At 35.5% G+C, this 26,022-nt stretch overlaps 1 protein-coding gene across 1 annotated transcript in view; it reads right to left on the minus strand.

Annotated features, from left to right (window-relative positions):
* Positions 1-26,022, minus strand: part of LOC116463107 (androglobin) — a 183,641-nt gene that overhangs the window by 40,677 nt on the left and 116,942 nt on the right. Inside the window, exons 21-27 of the mRNA XM_032146070.2 lie at positions 25,811-25,946; positions 25,060-25,197; positions 22,502-22,595; positions 18,553-18,687; positions 17,877-18,030; positions 13,059-13,246; positions 6,475-6,659 (exon numbers count right to left, since the gene is read on the minus strand). Coding sequence (XP_032001961.1) covers positions 6,475-6,659; positions 13,059-13,246; positions 17,877-18,030; positions 18,553-18,687; positions 22,502-22,595; positions 25,060-25,197; positions 25,811-25,946 — 1,030 coding nt within the window. The remainder of the gene's footprint in view (positions 1-6,474; positions 6,660-13,058; positions 13,247-17,876; positions 18,031-18,552; positions 18,688-22,501; positions 22,596-25,059; positions 25,198-25,810; positions 25,947-26,022) is intronic.

Here is a 26,022-nt window from a genome sequence, read left to right on the forward strand (position 1 = left end):
GGTAAAAGGGCAAATTTCCCTAATGTATGAGACTCTACAAATCAGCTAGAAAAAAATAGCTAACTTCAATTAAAAAACGGGAAAGCAAAGAAGGTAATACAAAAAGAGGAAATATAACACATAAAAACTTGTTCAAACCTCACTAAAGACAAAAGAAATATAAATTAATATTTGTAGCATTCAGATGACAAAAGTCAAGAAATATAACTCTGTCAAGTCAGGGGAGCACGAATAAAGGAGGATAAATTTACTCAAACTCCAGTAGAGGGCAACTGGACAATGTATAAGAGAATAACAATGCATGTACCCATTCATTGACCTAGTAGTTCTACTTCTAAACATTTATTTAATATATATGCATGTACACATTCAGAAAATTAGACACACAGGTTATTTGTTAAAATTCATCCTTGAATTTTAAAGATTGGGCATATCACAGATCATTCTCTGTAGGAGCCTTATATAACCATATGAAATAAAATATTGTATTATTCCTAGTCTATAGGGCTTCCTCAAATACTCAGTTATCTAGAATGTAAATTTTATGGAAAATTATAAATTTCCCAAATTAAAAATTTTAAAATTAGAAATTTTACAAAATATTCAAAATTACAAATTTTATATTGACCTTATACCATAAGTATTAGTATAAGATTTTGTTATTGAAACATTATAAGATATACAGATATTCTGTAAATTCCTATGATATGATACAAAACAGATATAAAGAAGTCTGTATATAAGATCTGTGACTGGCTCACTTTGAACTTCTGCATCCTTGCAATGAAGTTTTGTCTTTCCTTTAGCATGTGGTAAGAGTGTTTGTGTACAGGATACCTATCAAGGTAGTGTGTACCTTGATATCCTGTAAAGACACACACACAGATTTTTTGCAACTATTAGTATTTATGTGGGGGTACTCCAGAAATACATACAGTAAAGGATATGTAAATAGATTTGTTTCCAAGAGAAGCCAAGGAAAAGTGTTTATTTTTAAATTCAGTGTCTTTTATATCACTCATAGACACAAATTAATAGCATCAATTTAAAAACGACACCCTGTTTGAAGTCTAAATGAAGAAATTATCTAATGCACAGAAATAGTTCTATCATGTGGAGAAATCTTTTAATCTTTTTCTGTGAAACATAGAAGAGGTCATGAATAAATGGAAATAGACTTTCCTTGCATGCAAATTTGATACTGTAACAATGTCAGTTTCCTTAAATTATAGTATCTATATATTCAAGGCAGTCAGAAGAAAAACAATGATTTCTGTGTGTTTTGAGAAAACTTGAAAAATTGTATTAAAGTTCATCTGGAAATACTAATGGTAAAATAGAAATATCATGTAAAATAAGAGCCATTATAGATGTTGGCTCTACTTTTGGATCAGTTTCTGATCTCTGACCCAGTTACCCTTCCACTCAATTTTTCTGTATCTTTCTTGGCCAGAAGTAAACCTATAAAAATTGGTTTAAAATACTTATGTATACTTCTCTTGTAATGTGGCACATATACACAATGGAATACTATGCAGCCATAAAAAATGATGAGTTCATGTCCTTTGTAGGGACATGGATGAGACTGGAAACCATCATTCTCAGTAAACTATCGCAAGGACAAAAAACCAAACACCGCATGTTCTCACTCATAGGTGGGAATTGAACAATGAGAACATATGGACACAGGAAGGGGAACATCACACTCTGGAGACTGTTGTGGGGTGGGGGGAGGGGGGAGGGACAGCATTAGGAGATATACCTAATGCTAAAGGACGAGTTAATGGGTGCAGCACACCAACATGGCACATGGATACATATGTAACAAACCTGCACATTGTGCTCATGTACCCTAAAACTTAAAGTATAATAATATAAAAAAAAAATTCCCAATAAAATAATTGTAAACCAAATCTACTTCTATTGAAACACCACAATCAACTAGGGTTTATTCTAAAATAGCAAATATTATTGAATATTGAAAATATTTATATAATTTATTATAACTATAAATCAAATGGGGAAATCCAAATTGTAAAAAACATTTGATAAAAGTAAATATGTTTTATAAATTAAATTTTGTAAATGGTGAAACATATAAAAGAGTTTTCTTTAACAAATTCCCTCAATCATATTTGTTGATGAACTGTGGGTAAATCATTACAGGCATTCAAAATAAATCTAGAAACAGTGGCTCACACCTGTAATCCCAGCACTTGGGGAAGCTGATGCAGGTGGATCACTTGAGGTCAGGAGTTTGAGACCAGCATGGCCAACAGAATGAAATCCTGTCTCTACTAAAATACAAAAATTAGTCGGGTGTGGTGTCACACACCTGTAATCCCAGCTACTTGGGAGGCTAAGGCACGAGAATCACTTGAATCCAGGAGGTGGAGGTTGCAGTGATCTGAGATCACTACAGCCTGGGTGACAGAGTGAGACTGCATCTCAAAAAAAAAAAATCTAGGAACAAAATAATGATGAACACGTTGATGTCGAGTGGGTAGTACTATTTATTGGGGCATTTAGAAGGGAAATATATTGGTACAGTGGGAGGATGGAAATTATGTTTAGCGAGCACAATTACAATGAGTTATGCAATAAAATCAGAAGAAACTTGAAAGTCAGACTAGAAATATGGAAAGAATGAAATAGGGAGAAAATAATCAGAGGTGCGTATATGTAATATTTTACATTCTATAAATCATAATAATGAGATAAATAAAAAACACAGACAGATTTCAAATAAGCAGTGTTAAAATCTTGATTAAGGTCACAGCCCGAACTGTACTCCTTGTCTCCCTGGAAATGGGATTCTTACCCGATGTTAGTGATCGAAACCAAAAACTGATTTAGGAAACAACACTCAGAAGTAGAGCCACACGTGGCAAGGTCTATCTTGCAGAAAGCTCTGGGGAGAATGATAGGAAGGATTTGTATTAGAGACTGAGTGCCTCCAGTCAAGTTAGTGTAAATAATAAATCCTTCAGTAGTACCCTTCATCCCACTAGCTAGGAGCAGTTCCTGGATAGAACACTGGACTGGGAAAAGACAGAGGCTCACGCTACTGAAGCCTGTGTAAGATGATGGGATATCAAACAATTTGCAGTGACCTGTTGCTCAGCTTATACTCCCTAACTTGCCAGTAGTTGTTAAAGAGAGAGAGGGACAGGGAGTCAAAAGTCAGTGTTACCACTAGAATCTGTATTGCTCTGGAATGCCCACCTATATAACTAAAACAAAACAAACAAACAAAATACAGATATTAGGTAGAAAAGGGATATAAAGATTTTTACATATAGAAAAATGACAGTTATTTCTAGTAATTTGCTTGTAGGTTTAATCAAAATAAACACTATTGGGGAAAAAGTTCAGGAAGGGTGCTGATTGTGAAATAGCTTTGCAAAGGTCAACTAGACGATGTAATCAATTAAGAAATATAATGTGATGGAATAATTCAAAAAAAACATACACATCAAAATTAATGTAAATGGACTGCAGTCCCCCATTTTAGAGACAAGAATCTTGCATTTTATATTAGTCTGTCCTCACACTGCTAAAAATAACTGCCTAACTAGATAATTTATAAAGGAAAGAGGTTTAACACACAGTTCCACATGGCTGAAGAGACCTGAGGGAACTTTACAGTCATGGCAGAAGAGGAAGGGGAAGCAAACACATCCTTTTTCATATGGTGACAGGAGAGAGAAGTGCAGAGTGAAGGGGGAAAAAAACCCCTTATAAAACCATCAGATTTTGCGAGAACTCACTATCACGAAAATAGCATGTGGGAATAGCATCCCATGGTCTAATCACCCCCCACGAGGTCCCTCTCCCAATATGTGGAGATTACAATTCGGATTATAAATCGAGATGAGATTTGGGCGGGGCACAAAGCCAGTCCATATATTATTGTGTAGAAAAAATATCCATTTACAGGAGAAAGACTCACAGCAAAAACATGTAGAGGATGGAAAACTAAACAGATGAACAGTATCAACAGGCAAATAATAACAAAAGGAAGAATAACAAAAGGAAGAATCAGTGATAAGAAATCCTGTTAAAGTTAAGAGAAGGTTGCTTTATGTTTATTTTAAAAATAAACATGAAAAATATAAAGCAAATATGAAACTTATATAACTAGCAACATAGCATATAAATATGTAAAACTAAACATATTAGAGTTAGAGATGTTATCACACATTTAAAAATAAAAATAGGTGATCTTAATACACATCACTAAGAAATTTACACACCAATTAAAGTATAAATGACAATCTTGACATTTTACATATCATAATTAGCAAGTTTGACTTTTATGAAATTGTATGTGTGCGTTTAGACATCAAACTACCTCCAAAATTAGAGTTTTTTTAAACCTCAGTGGGACAGTAATCAAACTTGATTTGAATCAGGAAACTGGAAAAACACCAATCCAATCCTCAAAGTAGAAAATATATCTACACTTTCTAACTCCACAGAATTCAATTAGAAATTAACAGAAATAGGCTAAATAAAGCAATTTTATTATTTAGGAATTCTAAAAATGTTATAAATGCTAAGGTGAAAGAAAAAGTAAAAAATAAATCATAGCCCATGGCTAACATAACACTACATAAAAATTTTATAGCATTCTAAGATATAAAATATAATAAAACATATGTAGCCAGAGTTAGAAAAATGTATAGCATTAAGTATATTCATTTAAAAACAAGATTTAAAACATGAACTAAAATTGCAACTGGCAAAGCTAGAAGAAAAAAACATTTGACTAAATTTTAAAAGTAGAGACAGGGTTTTAAAAGATAAATATAAATATTGATGAAGTAGATTATAAATCTAAAAGAGCCATTCGGGTTTGAATAATAAATCCAATTCTTTCTAAGAAAAGACCAATAATACAGAGTAAGTTCAAAAAAGTCTGATTAGGAATAAATTAAAAATAAATAAAGAATACATTATACAAACCTATTGAGAAGATATTTAAAAATTTTTTAAATTCTTATGCAAATTTATGCAGATAAATTGGAAAATCGAAATGAAGCTGTACTTTTCACTAAAAATATATTCTATAAAAATTAAAGGCAGTTAAAAAATAACCTTTGAAATTATTTTCTTAAATAGTAAAAAAACAAATAAATGTCTCTCCCCTAAAAACATCAGATTTAGAAAGTTTTGAGGACAAATCTAATAAATTTTTTAAAAAGAAATGAATCCTGGAGAATTTAAAAGACTGAAAAATAGAAAAACTAACAAGTTCTCAAATTAATTTCAAGTATTCATTATAATTTTAGCTTGAGAACTAGAAAAGAATAATGTACGGGTGCACATAGAGAAAAAAACTCTCATAGAGATACAAAGTTTTGATTATGATCCAGCAAACTGAGTAAAATTATATATTCTAAACATAGGAGTATGTTAAAACACCATGGCCAAATAGGTTTTATTCTAAGAATGCAAGAGTGATTCAAAATGCAAACTAAATTTATTAAACTCAAAGGAGTAAAATTTGATGATTTCTATAAACAACAACAAAAAATAATAATGTTCCAAACCCATTCAATATTAAAATTCACAGCTATCAATAGAAGGAACTTTCTCAAGTTTCATAAAGTCTAATTATTAGAAGCCACCAAAAAAGATAATAAATGATAAATGTCCCAAGTGTTCCGCCTTAAGAAAAGGAAATACATCATCATCACTTATTTAACCTTGGTTTGGAGGTCCCAGCCAAGGCCACAAAAAATAAATAAAGTTATTATTTTAAGAAAGAAGAAATATCAATGGGCAAAATAGGTAAGAACTCAGTTTTGCTTAAAATCTAAATGCAAAAATGGAGAAAGAAGGCATAAAAGCCAAAATATTTCGTGTGTTTTGGCAAAAAAGGTAAAATATTAACTTTTTTTTTCTGAGTAGCACGATTATAAGGCATTTCTTGTTCCCTTGTTTTTAATTTTCTATTTTTCCAAATATGCTACATTGGTAATGTGTGATTCTTACAGTCAGAATCAAGTTACTAACATAACTAAGTAATACACTTCAGAGTAGCACTGCTAACGATTATTTCCAAAATTATTTTATTTATTTAATAACTCATTGAGAATAGTATATTGAAAGTAATAACTTTAGTTTTTGTTAATTTTAGTAAGTAGAATATTTTCTGAAAATGATGAATTAGGAATTTAAAAAAGTAAAAATATTCTTTCAAAATAATAAAATTTGACTTCTTATTAAGAAGGCTCATGTAATAGGAAAGCAAATTTTTCTCCAAGGTGAAAAGGCTTTAAAATAAACCTGTATTGATTTTCAGAGCCTAATTTGACATGCAAATGCTATACTTGTAATATTTTACTGTACTATCAAGTTTCATAATTTAAGTGGTTACTTGCTACTTTATTTTCATTTTTAAAGTGTCATGAAAACATAAATATCCATTTATGAATCTAACTATCCTGTTCATAAAGGTACACTTACACTGGGAGCTCAAACCTTTCTCACTCTTCAAGAAGTGAAATGCTGGGATTATAGCTTGGCCTTTTCCAATGGAGCTCACCATAGTTTCTTCATTTTCTAGGACCTGCAGCTTGATGAATGCATCTGGTTTGGATGTGCGTACCTGTATTGTAGCAGGTTGTGGTGTTAGAACTTTAACTGAATATCTGTAAAGAAAAAAAGTTAACATTATAAGCAAGTATGTTGGTCTTTCTCTCAGGTCAGTGAGATAGTTTGGATATATGTCCCTGCCCAAATCTCCTGTCAAATTGTGACCCTCACTGTTGGAGGTGGAGCCTGGTGAGAAGTAATTGGATCTTGGAGACAGGTTTCTCACGAATAGTTTAGCACCATCTACTTGGTGCCATTCACATGACAGTGAGTGAGTTGTCATGAGATCTGGTTGTTTAAACATGTGTATCCCCCTCCCCCTTTCTCTCTCTCTTACTCCTGCTCTGGCCATGTGATGTGCCTGCTCCCCATTCCTCTTCTGCCATGATTGGAAGCTTCCTGAGGCCTCCCTAGATGCTGAGCAGATGCCAGCATTATGCTTCCTGTACGGCCTGTAGAACAGTGAGCCAATTAAACCTCTTTTCTTCAGAAATTACCCAGTCTCAGGTATTTCTTTATAGCAGTGCAAGACCAGACTAATACAGTAAGGAAAACTGCCTAATTTTCTGATATGATAACCTAAAAGTAAAACTACTTTGTAAAGTTCACTAACATCCTGAAAATACTAGAGTTATTATAGACTTTGGCAAAGGAGCCCAATATAGTACTGTAAACCAAAAGGAAATAGAACTTTTATTATCATAAAATCCTAGATTTAAAAAATATAAGTTTTTATTTAGATGTAATAAGCAGTCACTTATAAAACTTGATAGCCCTACAAAGCATATAAACAGACACTTCTCAAAAAATGACATACATGTGGCCAACAAACACATAAAAGATAGCTAAACATCACTGATCATTACAGAAATGTGATTCAAAACCACAATGAGATACCATCTCATGCCAGTCAGAATGATGATTATTAAGGTCAGGAAACGATACATGCCGGTGAGGTTGCAGAGAAATAGAAACTCTTTTACACTGTTGGTGAGAATATAAATTAGTTCAATCATCGTGGAAGACAGTGTGGTGATCCTCAAAGATTTAGAACCAGTAATACCATTTGACCCAGCAATCCCATTACTGGGTATATATCCAGAGAAATATAAATCATACTAGTATAAAGATACATGCATGCATATGTTCACTGCAGCACTATTCACAATAGCAAAGACAAGGAATTAACCCAAATGCACATCAATGGTAGACTGGATAAAGAAAATATGGTACATATGTACCATGGAATACTATGCAGCCATTAAAAGGAATGAGATCATGTCCTTTGCAGGGACACAGATGAAGCTGGAAGCCATTATCCTCAGCAAACTAATGCAGGAACAGAAAACCAAACACTGCATATTCTCACTTATAAGTGGGAGCTGAACAATGAGAACACATGGACACAGGGAGGGGAACAACACTGACTAAGGCATGTTGGGGGAGGGTGGGGGGTGGGAGAGCATCAGGGAAAAGAGCTAATGCATACTGAGCTTAATACCTAGGTGATGGGTTGACAGGTGCAGCAAACCACCATGGCACATGTTTACCTATGTAACAAACCTGCACATCTTGCACAGGTACACCGGAACTTAATAAAAATAAATAAATATAAAACTTGATAGCCCTAAAAGCCACCAAACCTGCTAATAGATCTGCAAACTACTGCCACGTCAACCCTCTCTATTACACAAAAAGCACTCCTGGCAGAAGGCTTTGGAGCTTCACTGGTAATAGCATTTCTGTGATTCACAAAAATACAGAGAAATTAAAGTAGTACCCACAGCCTCCACCTTCACCCCTCATCAATAGTTTGGAAACCTCTTGCAAAAAGACTTGAAACATGCAGTCTAATCTATTCTTTCCTGCTCCCCTTTTAATGCAATTAAAGAGTCGGCTTTTTGTTCTCATTTTAGGTGATTCCTCACAAATGCTCAGGACACAATCAACTTTTAATTTCTCTGGAAATTTGCTTTTCTGAGTATTATGTCTCTCATATATATGACGATACTAAAAGACAACACTTTTTTCTCTCTCTCTCTCTATATATATAGAAAAGGTCACACAGGCTGGAGTGCAGTGGTGCAATCATGACTCATTGCACCTCGAACTCCTGGACTCAAGTGATATTTATGCCTCAGACTCCAATATAGCTAGGACTACAGGTATGCACCACCATGCTCAACTAAATTTTTTTGTAGAGACAGGATCTCACTATGTTACCCAGGCTATTCTTGAACTCCTGGGATCAAGCAATCCTCCTGCCTCAGCCTTGTAAACTACTGGGATTACAGGCATGAGCCACTGTGCCTGGCCCCTCTCCTGTGTCTTAAATAAACCCCACTCTTTATTCCTCCTTGAAATTAGCTTGTGCATAAGTATAGTTCTCTCCTATCTTTAAAACAGATTAAAACAAAGCAAAAAACAAACCAACACAACTTTCAGCCCACCTTGCAGGCCAGCATCTACTGCATTTCCAACTTCCGAGCTCAGCACCTAAGGAGAGTTGTCTGCTTCCACTCTTCTCATCTTACCACCTTCCACGTGCGTACTCCACCACCAACACTGGTGATACAGTTTGGCTCTGTGTCCCCACCCAAATCTCATGTTGAATTATGATAATCAGGGTTAGAGGAGCAGCCTGGTGTAGGAGGTGATTGGGTCATGGGGACGGAATTCCCCTTGCTGTCCTCATGATCGTGAGTGAGTTTTCATGAGATCTGGTTGTTTGAAAGTGTATAGCTCTTCCCCCTTCTCTCTCTCTCTCTCCTGCTCTGCCATGTGAAGACTCTTCCTGCTTCCTTTTCGTCTTCTGCCATGATTGTAAGATTCCTGAGGCTTCTCCAGCCATGCCTCCTGTACATACTGTAGAACTGTGAGTCAATTAAACCTCTTTTCTCCATAAATTACTGAGTCTCAGGTATGTTTTTATAGCAGTGTGAGAATGGACTAACACACCAAGTGCTAAACCTACTCTTGCCAAGGTTTCAAGGAGTTTGTCACCATCCTATAGAAACTTCCGTTCTCATCTTCTTTTACCTCTCAGGAGAACTTGACAGTGTTGACTGGACCTCGATTTCCTTCTCCTTTAAAAACTCTTCCACTATGAGCACAGCAACTTTTATACTTTTCCTCCTATTTGTGGGCTGCTTTGCTTCCACTGACAGACATTCCCCCAAACATCAGAGTCTTCATGTTCTGTCCTAGGTCTGATTCTCATTTTACAAACCTTCCTGGGCACTTCCATGAGCAGCAACAGAATAATGACTCCCAAATCAATGTCTGCAGTGGAACTACCTATGCAGTATCGCTTGGCTATTTCACTAGACCACCACATTTAAAAACTAAAAAGGAATCAGTTGTCTTCCTATGGCCCACCTTGCAAATGAGAGACATCATCCAAACATTTCCCAAGTCAAACTCTAGAACTCCAGCAAGGCTGTCAATTTTACCTCAGTATCTTAAAATCCTTTTTCTTCTCTTCAGATTCACTGTCACTGCCTGTTATGGGTTGAATTGTGTCCCCTCCTACCACCAAAGATCTGTTGGAGTTCTAACCCCCAGTGCTTCACAATGTCACCTATTTTGGAGATAGGGTCTTTTGCAGAGAATCAAGTTAAAATTAAGTCATTAGAGTGGGCTCTACTCCAGTATGATTGGTGTCCTCATAAAAAAAGGGAAATTTAGGACTGAGCATTGTGGCTCATGCCTGCAAACCCAGCACTTTGGGAGGCCAAGGAAGGCGGATTGCTTGAGGCCAAGAGTTTGAGACCAGCCTGGTCAACATAGCAAGACTCTGTCTCTACAAAAAATTTAAAAAATAATTAGCTGGGCATGGTGGCATGTGCCCATAGTACCAGCTATGGTGAGGTGAGAGGATTGCTTGAGGCAGGAGTTAAGAGTTTTTAGTGAGCCATGATTGCACCACTGAACTCCAGCTGGGCGACAAAATGAGATTGTCTCTAAAGAAAAAGGGAAATTTGGAAACAGAGGCACACAGGGGAAAATACCACGAGAAGATGATGGCAGAGATAGATGTGATGCCTCTAAAAGCTAAGGATAACCAAAGATTACCAGCAAACCACAAGAAGCCAGGAGAAAGTCATGAAACAGGTTCTCTCCCACAGCCTCAGTTGGAACCAACCCTGCTGACACTTTGATCTCACACTTCTGCTAATAGTTTCCACAGCTCTGCAACAATAAATGCTATTGCATAAATCACCCACCCAGTGTGTGGACTTTTGTTATGGAAGTCCTCACAGGTCAATATGCTGCCCTACTTCAGACTGCCATAATCTCACTTCTGGGTTGTTTCAAAGCTTTTACCTGGTTTCTCTCCCTCCGGTTATGCTCCACTTCCATTCATTCAACACACTGCTGCCTTGAGTGAAGTTTTTTTTTTTTTCATATTCCATGTCTTTTATGATTAAATATAATTTTAAAATAATATAGTTCTAACATCTTTTCTGTTGTAAAATATAATTAATAGGCTGGGTGCAGTTGCTCACGTCTGTAATCCCAGGACTTTGGGAGGCTGAGGCAGGTGGATCACTTGAGGCCAGGAGTTTGAGACTAGCCTGGACAACATGGTGAGACCTAATCTCTACAAAAAATACAAAAATTAACCAGGCTTCCTGGCATGCACCTGTAATCCCAGCTACTTGGGAGGCTGAGGCATGAGAATCACTTGAACCCAGGAGGCAGAGGTTGCAATGAGCCAAGATCGTGCCACTGTACTACAGCCTGGGTGACAGAGTGAGACTCTGTCTCAAAAAAAAAAAATTATATATATATGTAAATATATATATATAATGTATTTTTAAAAATTCATGCTATGCAGACATAATTTTTAACACGTCTGATAATGTAATCTTTCTTAAAATCATTTAAAGAGTCCCCTTGCTCCTAATGTAAAAATTCATACTTGTCCAGTGAGGCTCTTCTCAGAAAGTTTTTGCTGACTTTCTGGTCTTACTACTTAACTATAGCATGCCGAAACCCAACTCTGCAAACAAAAAACAATGTCTTGAGTTTCCAGAAAAGTTGTATATCCTTTAATTTATGAACTTTCATTTATGCTACCTAAGCAGCTCCCTCTTCACCTTCCTCACCACTCAGCTTGATGACTTTAATACCAGCTTCTGGGATAATTTAGGTAGTAGGTTAAGTGTCACTTTTTAGTCTATTAGTGGCCTTGCCATGTGATACAATGGTTTTCTATCATAGTAGTTAAAATATTTTATCACAATTGCGATTTTTAGTTATTGGTGTGTTTCTTTCCTCCTTGGGAATACACATATTTTCCGAATTTTCTGTGCAGAGAAGTGTATATTAAAAAGAGAAGATAAGTATTCTAACAACTCCTTGAATAACAACACATTGTTAATGGAGGCCAATTATGTATCAGGCACTGTGTTAGGTCCTCTGTTGAAAATAAATGATTCTTGCCTTCAATCAGTGTTGATTCTCATAGTGGCCAATGTGAAATTAACTAGATAGAATTTGATATGTCACAGTCTCAGAGAGAACAAAGGACTTTAGGAACATGACCAGAGCCAACTAATTATATTTGAAGGTTTAAGCACAAAGAATTTTACTATTGAAAATTATCATTAAAGGTGATGATTTTTTTTTAAGTGGAGAGGTGGGGACAGGACACATGAGACAAGAGGAAATGCTTGAGCAAAATAAAATTTCTGGGCATGTATATCAGGAGGTGGTCGCTAGTTCCATCAGGAGAGCGCACTGTGTTAGGCATCTGTTCAAGAATGCTAAATAACATGCTATGTGCTTTGGAGTTTATTTGTAGCCAATGGAACGTTATCAAAGGTTTTAAAGCAGGAGAATCACATATTTAAATATGTGTGGTTGAAAGGCAATTACTGTGGAAGTAAAGGATGAGTATGTAAAAGGATATGGAGAATGAGGAAAAACTGATTAAGTGCAGAAAAGGGAATATAGTAGAGTCATGGATTCCAGAAACAAAACAATTGTATAGACTGAAGATAATGAGGGCTGGAAATAGTGCAGGGACATTGAAGACTGATTAAGGAAAGAGAGTGGAATCCGTGATTAGGCTGTTTAAGGAGAACACTGCACATAGATGAGCATAAAAAGAAGGCTGAGTTGGTTGATAAACCCTCACAAAATACTAGTCAGAGATGGAGCAGAAGAAGAAGAACACAGAAAGAGGAAGCCATGTCATGAAGAATCTTTAATCAAAGTCAAGTAGGATGAAGACTTAGGGAAATCTCTCTACCATTATACGTAGCCATACAGGCTTAATCTTATGTAACACCCACATAATCACATTACACTCAATTAATTGTTTCCAAAAAGAATATAGAATTTGAAATTCAAAACCGACTCAGGATTTTACTGCAGAATTTATTTTTATCCTAAAATATTAATATTTTTTTAAAAAATGCCTTTCCCCTTCTGTCATATACTTGTACCTGAATAAAATTTTCTTATCATTGGGTATGTAGTAATCTCGGATTTCCTTTATGGCAAAGGTATTGCATGGAGAGTCTCGAGAGAGGCATGGCAGTGGAGCACAAGAACCAATGAGACGCAGTTTCCATCGTGAGGCTGCTACGTATGTGCCACCTGTAAATGCTTCCACCACGAAAGTGTATCCCTTCTATAAGAAAGACAAATTACACAGAAATGAATTACGTCGTCATTATTCTCTCAAATGTACAATATCTAATAGTACTAAATGTCTTATTATGATATACCTATAGGTCCCAAGATCTCTTAATAAACATAGAATCACTAGGATTATGTTTGGAATTTCTCTTAGAAAGCACTATCCTACAAAGTTTTCAGGAAAACAATAAACTGTGATATTTTCCTTTGTGTGGTTCCTTAACTATAAAATAAAGTGCTTAACTACAATAGATGATTACTATGTCCTCTTCTAATTCTTCTAATGCCTCCCATGGCAGATTTTTATCATTGCACCATCCCAGAGTAGCCCAAAAGCTACTGTCTCCCAGATCTATCTTTCTGGAACAGTGAAGTAAGAGAAGCAGAAGAGTTCAAAGAAATGTATTCTGTTGCCATGACAGGTAAAACTGTAAAATTAATAGCTGATTTGATTCCACAGAACCCAGATGTGTGATTGAGGATGAGCTCTTTAGATTGCAGAAAAGGGGCAGCTCAAGAGCCTGGGAATGGCTTACTTTACGATGGGGAAGAGCTTGGTTTAACATAATTGGATAGCTGGCTAAGAAGTCAGTGAATCAAAAGCATGATATCATAATAGACGCAAATGTTCGAATAATTGTGAGATTATAATTCCAGATGCCCCTAATAAAGAATAAAAAGATAGATTTGTCTTCCAGCTGTACTCTGTCCACAGATAGCTCTCTGGTATGTTTAGATTTCTAGAAGTAAAAATTAGATATATATAAGCCAGAATGAATTTTTAAAAAGTTTCATATGCATCTAGAAATATTAGCTGGAATTCCAATCCCCATAATGAGATGAGAATTGCAACACCAATAAGGGCTTTATGACATCATGTTTGGGGCAAGTAAAAAAATGTATAATAAAGCATTTTTATTTGCAAAGTGGAATGCACATATGTATTGATATTTTTATTATTATTTGAGTTCATTGTACTAATGAATTAAAGAGGCAAAGCAAAATTATTTTGTTTTTGCTTAGACTCAGAATAATTATAAAGGAAAAAGTTATTAAATGGTGGGATAGATATTGGTAAGTGAAAATCCAAAGCTAAATCAGTGATAGGATTACAGGACAGAACTTGGCTATTCTAAATGGATTCAGTAGTAAAAGAGTTATATAATCGAGTACTGAGTATTGAGGAATCCCATAGACTAGTATTCTGAATTACAGTGTATGGTCTTGAGTATTTATGAAAAAAAATAGAGCAAAAAATTCTGATTTTTCAAACTTAAGAAGAATATATACTCTGCAAACCACAGATTAGTAAGTTTAATAATAGTGCTTCTCAGAGTTCTGCTGCAGCTCATAAAAAGGATGTCTCATGTGAACCTCAAAGATAAAACCTATTCTTAAAGCCAGCATGAGTTTATTGGAAACAAAACTTATTTAATTTTTTCATAAGATTAGAAGACGTAACATCAGGTAAAAGTTGCAGACATGGTGTTTATGAATTTCAGGCAGGCATATGTCAAGGCCTCTGGTGAATTTCATATGGGCCAGGATGCCTCTGGATGAGCCTGCTGGGCAGAATTAGCCACAAAATTCCCACCTAAGATTGCTAGTTATATAACTGCTTAATAGAGTTTTAGACATTATCTAGCCAGCCAAAGATGTTCTCTCTTGAGGTGTCTCCTGAATCCACCATATCAACATGCCTTGTAGGTACCCAAAGACTGGTGCAATCACAGGGTACAAAACGATGGAGCAATGATCGTGTTTATGTTTTGTGGGTCAGAATTACTTTCAGAGGCAGCTTTCAGTTCTGGGAACCACATTTTAGCAGGAGCAAAGGTTGTTTGGATAAATGTTCAAAGATGAAGAATTATGAAGAGAGGAAAACTGCAGCACAAAAGAGTCCACTGAAGCTATTTTTCTATTCATACAACTTGACATTCTCCTCAGCAATTTCTCCACTTTTAACTTTTTTTCTTTTTGGAGATGTCTTTTCTTCTTGTCACCCAGGCTGGAAAGCAGTGGCATTATCATGGCTCACTGCAACCTCCGTCTTCTGGGTTCAAGTGATTCTCCTGCCTCTGCCTCCCTAGTAGCTGGGACTGCATGCGCACGCCACCACGCCTGGCTAATTTTTGTATTATTAGTAGAGACGGGCTTTTGCCATGTTGGCCAGGCTGGTCTCGAACTCCTGACCTCAGGTGATCCACCCACCTTGGCCTACCAAAGTGCTGGGATTATGGGCATGAGCCACTGTGCCCAGCCTTAACTTTTTTTCTAAACAGAGCTGGCTAGAATGAGAGGGCTGAAGAGATAAAATATGAGACAGGAAGTATGTTTGCTGCAATATCAATTTACAACTTAAAAATAATAGTTTTAAGTGGAGCTAGAATGTTCTTCTGAACGTTGACTAAAAATGTATCACTTAGACCTATCTGAAAAATTCAAGCTTAATCTAGAGAGGGAGGTCTACAATGGAGTTTCTAAAACAAAAACCAAACCCATCCCAGCCCAAGGAAGTATGCTAGATGTAAATAATAATCAGATTCGTACTTGGTTCAACCAAATATTCTTTAAAGAAGGTCTCTTCCAAAATGAAGTATTCAAGACTAGCATTAGTATATTTACCTAGTAATACAGAATTCATTGCTAGAATTTGATGACATCTATAACCTTGATAGAGTCTCCCTTTAAATCATCTTCTTCCTCTTAATCTTTGTGACTTTTAAATTCTAATCACAAATTAAATAAACTGTTTCTATTCAAAAGGAAGTCTAACTCAAACTTTAAAAACAAACATTCAAAAAATAATCTACTGGTGTGTGGACAAATTTGTTCATGAAGAACTAGCGCTGTAGTTTGGTTTAACCCAAGGCATTCTGCTGCAGAAAGGTCAGGTTTAGAGGAGAGGTGTTCAATCTTTTGGCTTCCCTGGGCCACAGTGGAAGAATTATCTTGGGCCATGCATAAAATACACTAACACTAACTAAACTGAGGAGCTTAAAAAAAAAAAGAATCACAAAAGTATTTCATAATGTTTTAAGAAAGTTTACGAATTTGTGTTGGGATATATTTAAAGTCTTCCTGGGCAGCATGCAGCCTATGGGCCACGGGTTGGACAAGGTTGGTTTAGAGATATCATTTATTAGGACATGGGGAAGAATAAATATAGTATAAAAGGAAATTGTGTGGGTCAAATAAAGTTTGTAAATACATGTTTGATGTACAGGAATTGAATTTTTATTAGCAAAATAAAATTTTAAGTGATATGTAAATGCCCTTTCAAGGTAATTAACAAGAACGATAAGTAAAAATAATATACTGATTCATTGACTTTAATCAAGTGAGTTTTTAAAAATTATGTTTACGTGTATAATTCCAAACATAGATAACTGCACACAAAAATATTGATGTTTATCAGATTTGCTTATAAAATGTAAATGTTAAATTTTCCAAATTTAATGCAAAATAAAAATAAGCCCAAGTTACAATTTGATAATATCATCAAATTTAATAAAATCTGATTGCAATATAAAAAATCTCTTATTAAAAATGATAGAAAAACATGCTAAGGGTTTAATGAAACATATACAACTTTTAAATTATAATAAAATGGTAAAAAAATTTCAAGAAAGCAGATTATATATGTATATAATATACACATATACACACATATGTATCAATGGGGTTAAGTAGTTTCATCAAAAATTTAATTGTCCTTATTTTTAAAATGTCTCCTAAAATCTCTAAGACACCGTGAAAGAGCTATTAGGATTTTTATGGAGTTAATACATTTTTAAATGTATTCTTCATTTACACAAAAGCAGTATTCATGAGATAAGTATGTTCTAATTTACACAAAATAATGTATAGAATCATAGGCTGAAATGAATCTCAGAAGTCAAGTACAGACATAACTCAAAAAGAAAAATGAAGAGGTTCAAAGACATAAAGCTGCAGAATGGAAGATCAGAGCTAAAACAGCCCTCTTCATAGCCAGCTAGGTATACATTATCATTTGTTGTGGTTCTCTCTTAGAGGAAATGACTGAAAAGACAAAATATGAGATTTAAATAAACAGAGAAGCAATGTGGTTTGAGTGAAGGTCAGAGATCAGGGTCTATAATGTAGCCACAGTAAGGTCCCCAAGTGCCTCTGGCTGGTAAAGGAATTTATGTAGCCCTCACAATGAGGTGGTGATGGTTGGTGGCTTATGTGACTACAATTTTCTGAAATACACAGGAGTAGAATAAAAACCCAGTGGGAAACAAAGATAATCATCTGATTTGGTTTTGGGATAAGGCTAAAGGAGCTCTTTAGATGCATTTCTATTTTAAGCATTTATATGTTTCTTAAATTTCAATAATTAGAATTTCTAATGATTTCTTTTGTCATATTTTCTTTTGGAAGAAGAAGAAAGAGCATTGAGAGGTAAAGAATGCTTTAGCATTTACATTAAATATCTCCTACTGTTAAATATATGGGACTTCTATAGTGAAAGATCGGGGCCTTATTTGCCTGTTAAGTAGATTAAAAACAACTCTGCCCTCCCTTCAGGACCCTCTACAAGCTGGTGACTTTTCACTGCCTTTCTATTATATGTGGAGAATAAATTTTATACCTACCTTATTCTTGGTATAAAGATAAGGCACCACTTTTTGGAACACCTTTGGCACTTGCTCCATTGTGTCATTATTAACAACATGTAGGATACAGATTGGAAGTGTAGTATATATTTTGGGAACCAAAATCATATCTTGAGGAACCAAAAATGTTTCTCTGTAATTATAAAAGCATGAACTTTCCCTTGACATGAATCTTAAAGGAAGTTAAAAATTTGCATTAATGCCAAGAAATTTTTTTAAAAATCCAAAGTTCCAAATAACTAAAAGGCACACATATTATATTATTTTAAAAATTACTATTAATATGTTATTTTGTCAAGTAAATGCAAACTCTATTAAAAAATCAATTTTATAAGTAATTTGTGACTTTTACCAAATATACTATTGCTTAGAAATTAAAGGATCTTTTTCTATACTAAAAGCATATTAATTTGTTATAGTATTTTTATCATGAACATAAAAGGTTCTAATAATTACTAAACATTCTTCATATTTTGATGAAAAGAATAGATAAAAATTTCTATAATATCTCATTTAAAATGCCAAGTGTGGAAGAATTTTAACTTATGAAGGCAACCCAGAAGCTAATACCTTTACTACTATCATAAATAAGTATTCATAAATACAGATATTGCAAGCCATTTAGAGACATATTTGTCATTATATAACAACTCACCTGAATACTATAAACCAAGAATTTGGTGGCTGTTCTTGATAAGTCACAGTATAATCTGCAAAAGCAATCTTAGTTTCTTCATCTTGATAGCACGGATAAGATTCCAAAGACTTGCACTTGCTTTTAAACATTAGTCTAGAAATATAAAAATAAATTATGTATCAATGGCAAAAGCCACTTTAAAGATAAACTCTATTTACAAAAAGAAATGACAAAAAATAGTATAAGATATTGCAAGTCATTGTTGGCTAGATTGAGATCTTGATCAAAGGGGGTCTGTGTAGTCCCTGATACATGGTGCCAAGGGAAGGGGACCCATTCTAGGTCAATCACAAAAGATGTCTGTCAAAGGTGCCCAAAGTTATCTGAGGCTCTCAAAGGAGAGCATGATTCATGATTGAGGGAGTAAAGTTTACAGGTGGGAAACCAGAACCAAAGTTGAAGCTATAAGGATAGAAAAACTAGAAGCAGGTAAACCAGCAACAAAACTGGGTGAGAGTCACCAAAGGGCCTGGAATTAAAGTAGAGAAAATGGAGACTGAAATGGAGTTTAAAGTGAGAAATATGTTTGGAAAAATAGATTTTAAAAATCTAAGGCCATGTGCAAGTGGAGAGGGCTGGCTTTCCTCCTGCATAATTTCTGAGTGTATAAGGGAGTAGAGTATACACTGCTAAACTAATTATGGAGCTGAGGTTTCTCCACGTTTTCCCCCTGGAAGGCTGTGATATATTACAGAACATAATGGGAGTGATGATGTGATGGATTTTCTGGGTCTTATCCCTCCTATTCTGCCACAAACTGGATGTGCCCTTAGTAGCACTGGGAATATAAAGCCCTTTATACGATGTCTCAGGTATTAGCTGAGATGGAAGCATTATGGCCATAGCACATGATTCTCTTTTAGAGGTCTAGACAGAACCAGAGGTGTTCTTATCTTCCAGAGGCAGATGTTTTCATTGATTGTCAGTGGAAAGCAAAGCCATGGTGGTCCTCATGGAAGACAAAAGTCACATACTCCATTTCATCATTGGTTTTTGTTAGGTTTTTGTTGATCATAGGCTTTTGGTAGGAGGAAACTAACAGGATTATAGTTGGAAGGGGTTTAAAAGGCCTTTTAAAATGGTAAAAAGGACAAATAATAGGGTAACCATATATCCTGGCTTGCCTGGGATAGCTGTGGTTTATACTTACAGTCCTGGCCTAATTATTAACAGTTCTCCATCTTTTTTTGTCAATGTCCTAGTTTGGATGATCAATGGTATGATAATTCTAACTAGGAGCTATAAAGTGCAGGTCTGTCAATGCAGGACATCCCTGTAAATCACAGAGGGCTGGCCTAATCTATACAAGGATGTTGGCTCAACCAACATAGGAATTAAGCTCGTCGCAGTGGGAATTGACTGTAACGGGACCTGTCACCATTCTAAAATGAGGGTGTGATTTCTGGTCTTCCCAGACTGTCACTGTTCCCCTTAAACATTCTACCCTTTTAATGAATGTAGGGCCATCAAAATCCTGATGAACTATATAGAATATTTTGAATGACCCAGGGTGATATACCTGAGTTGGAAGATTTAGTCTTAATTAAGAATTGGTTTCAATTTAGTCAGATTTTTATCTGATACGATGCCTCACAGGGGAGTTTGTTTTTTAGACATCATTTGCAAGAAAATTGGGTGCAAGATCTGACCCACAGATTTTCCTATGATAGGCTCCACAATGCAGAAGCAACTTGTACAAGAGGGTCTGTTCTCTCTGTGTGCATCCACACAATTGGATTGAATTGTTAAGATGAAATGGGATTCGGCTGGGCGTGGTGGTTCACGCCTGTAATCCCAGCACTTTGAGAGGCCAAGGCAGGTGGATCACGAGGTCAGGAGATCGAGACCATCCTGGCTAACACGGTGAAACCCCGTCTCTACTAAAAATACAAAAAGTTAGCTGGGCGTGGTGGTGGGTACCTATAGTCCCAGCTACTCGGGAGGCTGAGGCAGGAGAATGGCGTGAACCCAGGAGGCGGAGCTCACAGTGAGCCCAGTTCGCGCCACTGCACTCCAGCCTGGGCGACAGAGCGAGACTCCGTCTAAATAATAATAAAAGATGAAATGGGATTCAAATGGGATTCAATCTTAAGACTAAATCATAAATTGGTAAACTCAGTCTTCCCCAAGTTGACTTGGGGGAAGTTCTTCCCCTTCAGAGTTGAGAATGAAAGGCTAGGCTTCAGAACCTCAAAGTTCCACATGTAGTAGTAATGACAATACCAACGTTTACAATGGCTACTTTTTTGTAATGATTCAATCTGTGGCATTGTGCTAAGTACTTTTCCTGTCTACCTTAATTTGTCTTTACAGATTTAAGAGGGAATAGAACTATACAGTAAATATTATTATCCCTATGCTATATATAAAAATTAAGTTTAGAGAGAATAAGAATCTTATCTTAGATAACAATAATTAGTAGAGCTGGGGTTAGCTTCAGGTCTTGTGTCAAATTATGTGCTCTTAACCATAGAATTAATGCCTGTTAGGATAAGGTAGCTTTGGATGCCACTGGCATTTGAGTTTAAATAACAGACTTTTTGGTTTTATCTGTCCAAGAAATGTGTATGTAGAACTCAAAGCATTGAAAGAGCATGGCCTCTGTATCAGATATGAGCTGAGATTCCGTGAAATGGTCTTGGCTGTAGTGGGAAGATCACATGGAGAAGAACGACAATCCCCTGAAGGTATTATGCTAGTGTTTCAAATACACCTCCCTGGTGTACTGATCCTATTCTCTAATAGGAACACTAACTTTTTAGCACATTGCCTTCATGAAAATTAGGTGTAAGATCTGACCTAGAGATCTCCTCCTGGTAGCCCCAAAATACAAAAGCAGGTTGGAAAAGAGGGTTTGTGCTCCTTATGTGCATTCATACAATTAAAACTTTAGGCAAAAGTGTAACCCTTTCAGGAAATGGGTTCTGGAGTAAAGGTTAATCAAGTAATTTGCATGGGGTCTGCAGAGTCTCCTGAAAATGTAAATTGATGTCTTTTATCAGTTCTGGAAAGTTCTCACCTGTTATCTTTGTACCTTCTGTCATTCCAATTACTTACACACTAAGCTTTCTGAGAATGCCTCACAAGTCCCTTATGCTATTTTCCACTCATTTTCTCTTAGCTTCACTTGAGATACTTTTTATTGACATATTACCCAGTTCACTAAGTTCTTCTTCTACTGTGCCTAATCTGTGGTTAAATTCATTGAGTTCCTAATTTTGGTTATTAAAATGTTCATTGATGTACTTTCCATTTGTCTGTGTTTTATTAAATTCTCAAACTTTTAATCTATTTTCTTTATTATTTATTTTCTTGCTCATTTTCATAACAGTCATGTTTAGAGGTTTTTTTTCTGCCACCTCTGAAATCTAAATCACCAGAGAGTATGGTTCCACATATTTTCCATAATGTACTGTGTGTGTATATATTGGGGGGGAGGTGAGTGGGTGTGTAATTTTTTTCTGTTTTTTTCAGGTTAGCTTGACTGTTGGACATGAGTTATGGTTAGAATGCAGTTTTTCTAAGGTTCAATCTACCTATGCCTTGTCCCTGTTTAGAAAGTGTTGTCCTCCAAGGATTTCATCTGACTATTTGTTGACTGGGATCTCATCTGCTATCAGGTCCTAAACTTTAATTTTTGTCTTCTCAGTACCATAAGATTTAAGGAAACTTTGTTCTGCTCCTAGAGGTTTTCTGCTCAGAATTTTAGTTCCGTGCAATTAAAACATAGACAAAAAGTAGCAAGTACCATAGAAATGTTTCAGATAAAATATTGTGGAAGGTCCGAAGTAATGGTGTGGTTCTAGCTGCAGTGACTGGGGAGCTCTCAACAAATATGGTAGTATTCAAACTGGACTTTGACAAAAGGACAATATACTGCAATAAAAATATCATTTGACTGCTTTACCTTAAGAGAGAAACTGCATACTGTTCTAAATTCATTTCCAATATAGCCCAAACTTTTTGAAGAGTATCTGCAACACTGATATTTTCTTTTGTGTCTAAAAATAATAATAAATAACAACGTTAAGCTTTAAGATGCCTGAAAGATCATCTTGTCCAAAGCCTTCATTTCCACAAATGAAGTTGAAACTCACAAGTAAGATGGTATCCAAAGTCATAGCCTTCATTAGCAGAAAAATCAGGTTTAAAATATGAGCTACAAACTTCTAGTCAAGAGCTCTGCTCACCGTATTATGTTGTTTCCCTTCATCTTTAATTTAAAGTCTTAAAATATTGCTTGACCTAATTTAAGATAGTCATCAAAGTGTTTACATAAGGAGAACTCTGTCACACTAAAACTTTTTTTGTGACAGATCTTATCTCAGAAAAAGTAATCCATCCAATTTTTCTAAAGAGGAATGGCTAATAGGATTTTATTAGAGCTCAATCTACTGCATTATCTGCAAATGGTTTAAAAGTAGATAATTTGTCAAGAAAATGTGAATCCTTATTAAGAGCCTCAAACTTACTGTATCAGAAACTAACATTCTTTTTCTAATTATCCTATCTTAATTTCTTCATAGTATTTACCAGCATCTGAAATTGATATCTTCATATATTTACTTGTCTATTATATGCTTACTCTCACTAACATACAAGATTCATCAGAGTAGAAACCTTGTCAGTTTTATTGACTGCTATAAGGCCAAAATATGTAACACTGCCGTACAGTCAAGAGTTATTCAATAAATATATGCTGAGTGGAAAAAATGCAAACACTATTAAAAAGACATTTTGAATAGTTGAACACAAACTCTATGAAGTCCATTACTAAATTGCCCATATTTTCAGTCTCTAAAAAGGGAAGTAAAATCATTATATGAAAATTTTTACAACATATATGGATGATAAAAGCATATTTTACCATATGCATGGTTTGAATATATTTCCCAAACTTTATGTGTTAGAAACTTAATTCCCAAAGTAACAGCACTGAGAAGTGGAACCTTTAAGAGGTGATTAGCTCATGAGGGCTATGCCCTTATGAATGAATTAATGTGATTATTAAAAGTGCGTTAGTTATCTCAGAAGTGGCTTCCTGATAAAAAGATGAATTCTGGCTCTCTCTATCCCTCCTTTATCTCTCTCTTTCTCTTTCATGAATGTGCTCTCTCGCCCTGCCACCTTCCTCATGGGATAAAGGCTCTGTCCAGTTGCAAACCCCTTGATTTTGGATTTTCCAGCCTTCAGAACTGTAAGAAATAAATCTCTGTTCTTTATAAATAACCTAGTCTTTGGTATTCCATTATAGCAGCACAAAATAAAGCAAGACATCCTATATTGAGTTTGATGAATGCATATGTTTTGTAATGGGGAAAAAAAGCCCCATTAAATTAGACAACTATCATTAAACTATGTAATTTAGGGTTTTTAAACCATTGTGTATCTGATGTTTTCACTGCTAAAACATTTTAAATATTATCATTAAATGTTTTAAATAGGTCCTTTTTTTCACAAGAAAATGTTTCAATATATGTAAAGAATTCTATTGGAGGTAAGGCTTCTCCTATCAAAATGTCAGCAAAAACCACAGAATGAAAATAATTGAATATACATTTTTTGTTTTTCGTTTTTTTGAGACAAGATCACACCCTGTCACCCAGGCTAGAGTGTAGTGCTGTGATCTCGGCTCAGGCTCACTGCAACTACCACCTCCTGGGCTCAAGTAATCCTCTCACCTCTGCCTCCCAAGTAGCTGGGACTACAGGCACATGCCACCATGCCTGGCTAATTTTTATATTTTTTGTAGAGGCATGGTTTCCCCATGTTGCCCAGGCTGGTCTTGAACTCCAGAGCTCAAGCGATCTGCCCACCTCAGCCTCCCAAAGTGCTTGAATATAAGTTTTGCATCTGCCATGTTTTATTTTAAGCTAATAAAATTGACCTTTTAGCAAAAAGATTTTTTTTTCATATACACAGATGTATCTGATTTAATACATTTAAGAACACATTTAAAATGCATTTTATGTCTTCTAGATGTATGTCACTATGGACATACATAGTGGCTTCTTTATTATGCATTAGTTTATTCATTCACTTATTCATTCATTTGTTTGAAAAATCATCTGCAAACGTGAAAATATCTATGACTTAGCTGAGTCTGACTGAGGTAGCACAGTGCTAGGTACTTGAGATATATACAGAAAAAGACCAGTTCCCTGTTTTAAAAGAACTTGCAATAGATTGGGAAAACAAAGCTGATCATTCATTCATTTTTTCATTCGTTCTTTCAGCAAGTATTTATTGTGTGCTTATGATGCGCCAGACACTGTGCCAATCCGGGAAACAAGACACTCAGTGCATTGGACATGCTTCCTATTTCAAATAATTTCATTATTTAGAGGACTGAAATTAATTAGCTGAGCCATAAAGTGGGGTGACTCTAAAATACTTTCATTAACGCACATAAATATTTATTCTTATACAAACAAGTTCATTTTATGAATGTTTGGACAATCATACCTGGTATTCTGGCTTTCATAAGCAATCTAACATAAGTTCCTCTCCACATGGCTTGAATTTTAATTGCTGCTGCTACTTCCTCAGGAGAATACTCTTTATCACTTGTGGGCATACAATATTTAACGTCCAGCCATTCCACTGGAAAGGGAAAAACAAACTTTGAACTGAAAGTTATATTTAATCCCTTCCCCAAGTTTCAACGCCTTTAGCTGCCAAAGCCCTCCAACATATAAAATTCTACATTGCAAGAGTTAGCATCATATTTAATATCGCCGGCTCTAGGTGGTTCTTGTTAGAATGTAAATATTTTGCAGGAGGGAAAACACACAAAATAGGGACATCTTGGTGAACTACTATTGATTTCTGTGTGAATATAGCCAGAGATTTCTCTCAAAAATAAAAGACATGTTAAAATGATGGGAGCAGAGCATGGGAAGAAGAGAGAAAAGTAGGGTTACTTGGGTCAGAGGATCTTGCCAGAATTCTTCAAATCAAACCATGTAGATTAGTGACTTCCATATTTTTAAGGTTAGGAGTAAATAAAACAGGGAAATTCTCCCCTGTAAAACACTTCCCTAGAAGTGTATGTGGTGGGGATGAGGAGTAGGGGATCCCCAGCAGGTCCTTGGAGCCCCTTGAGCTCTTAGAGCATTGCTTGAACTCCATGACAGTCCACAAACACATTTCTCAAATTATTTACCTTACTTAAAACTAGGAATTCCTTGATTAAATATATACAATTAACGGATACCTAAAGAAACCTCTTCCAAGGAGGAATTGAGTAACTCCAAGTCCAAAACCATAGCCCGAAATGCAAATTTGAAGTTTGGAGCAGGTTTTGTTATTTGAACTTTTTTCATTAAACGCCATAAGGAAAGATGAAAAACCTGAAACAGATAAAGTACATTAATTTTTTTTATAGCAAGAAAATACCATCATCTGGCCAGAAAAGCTCTAAAAAAA

The sequence above is a fragment of the Hylobates moloch genome, unplaced genomic scaffold (genome assembly GCF_009828535.3).
Source record: "Hylobates moloch isolate HMO894 unplaced genomic scaffold, HMol_V3 SCAFFOLD_27, whole genome shotgun sequence".
NCBI lineage: Eukaryota > Metazoa > Chordata > Mammalia > Primates > Hylobatidae > Hylobates > Hylobates moloch.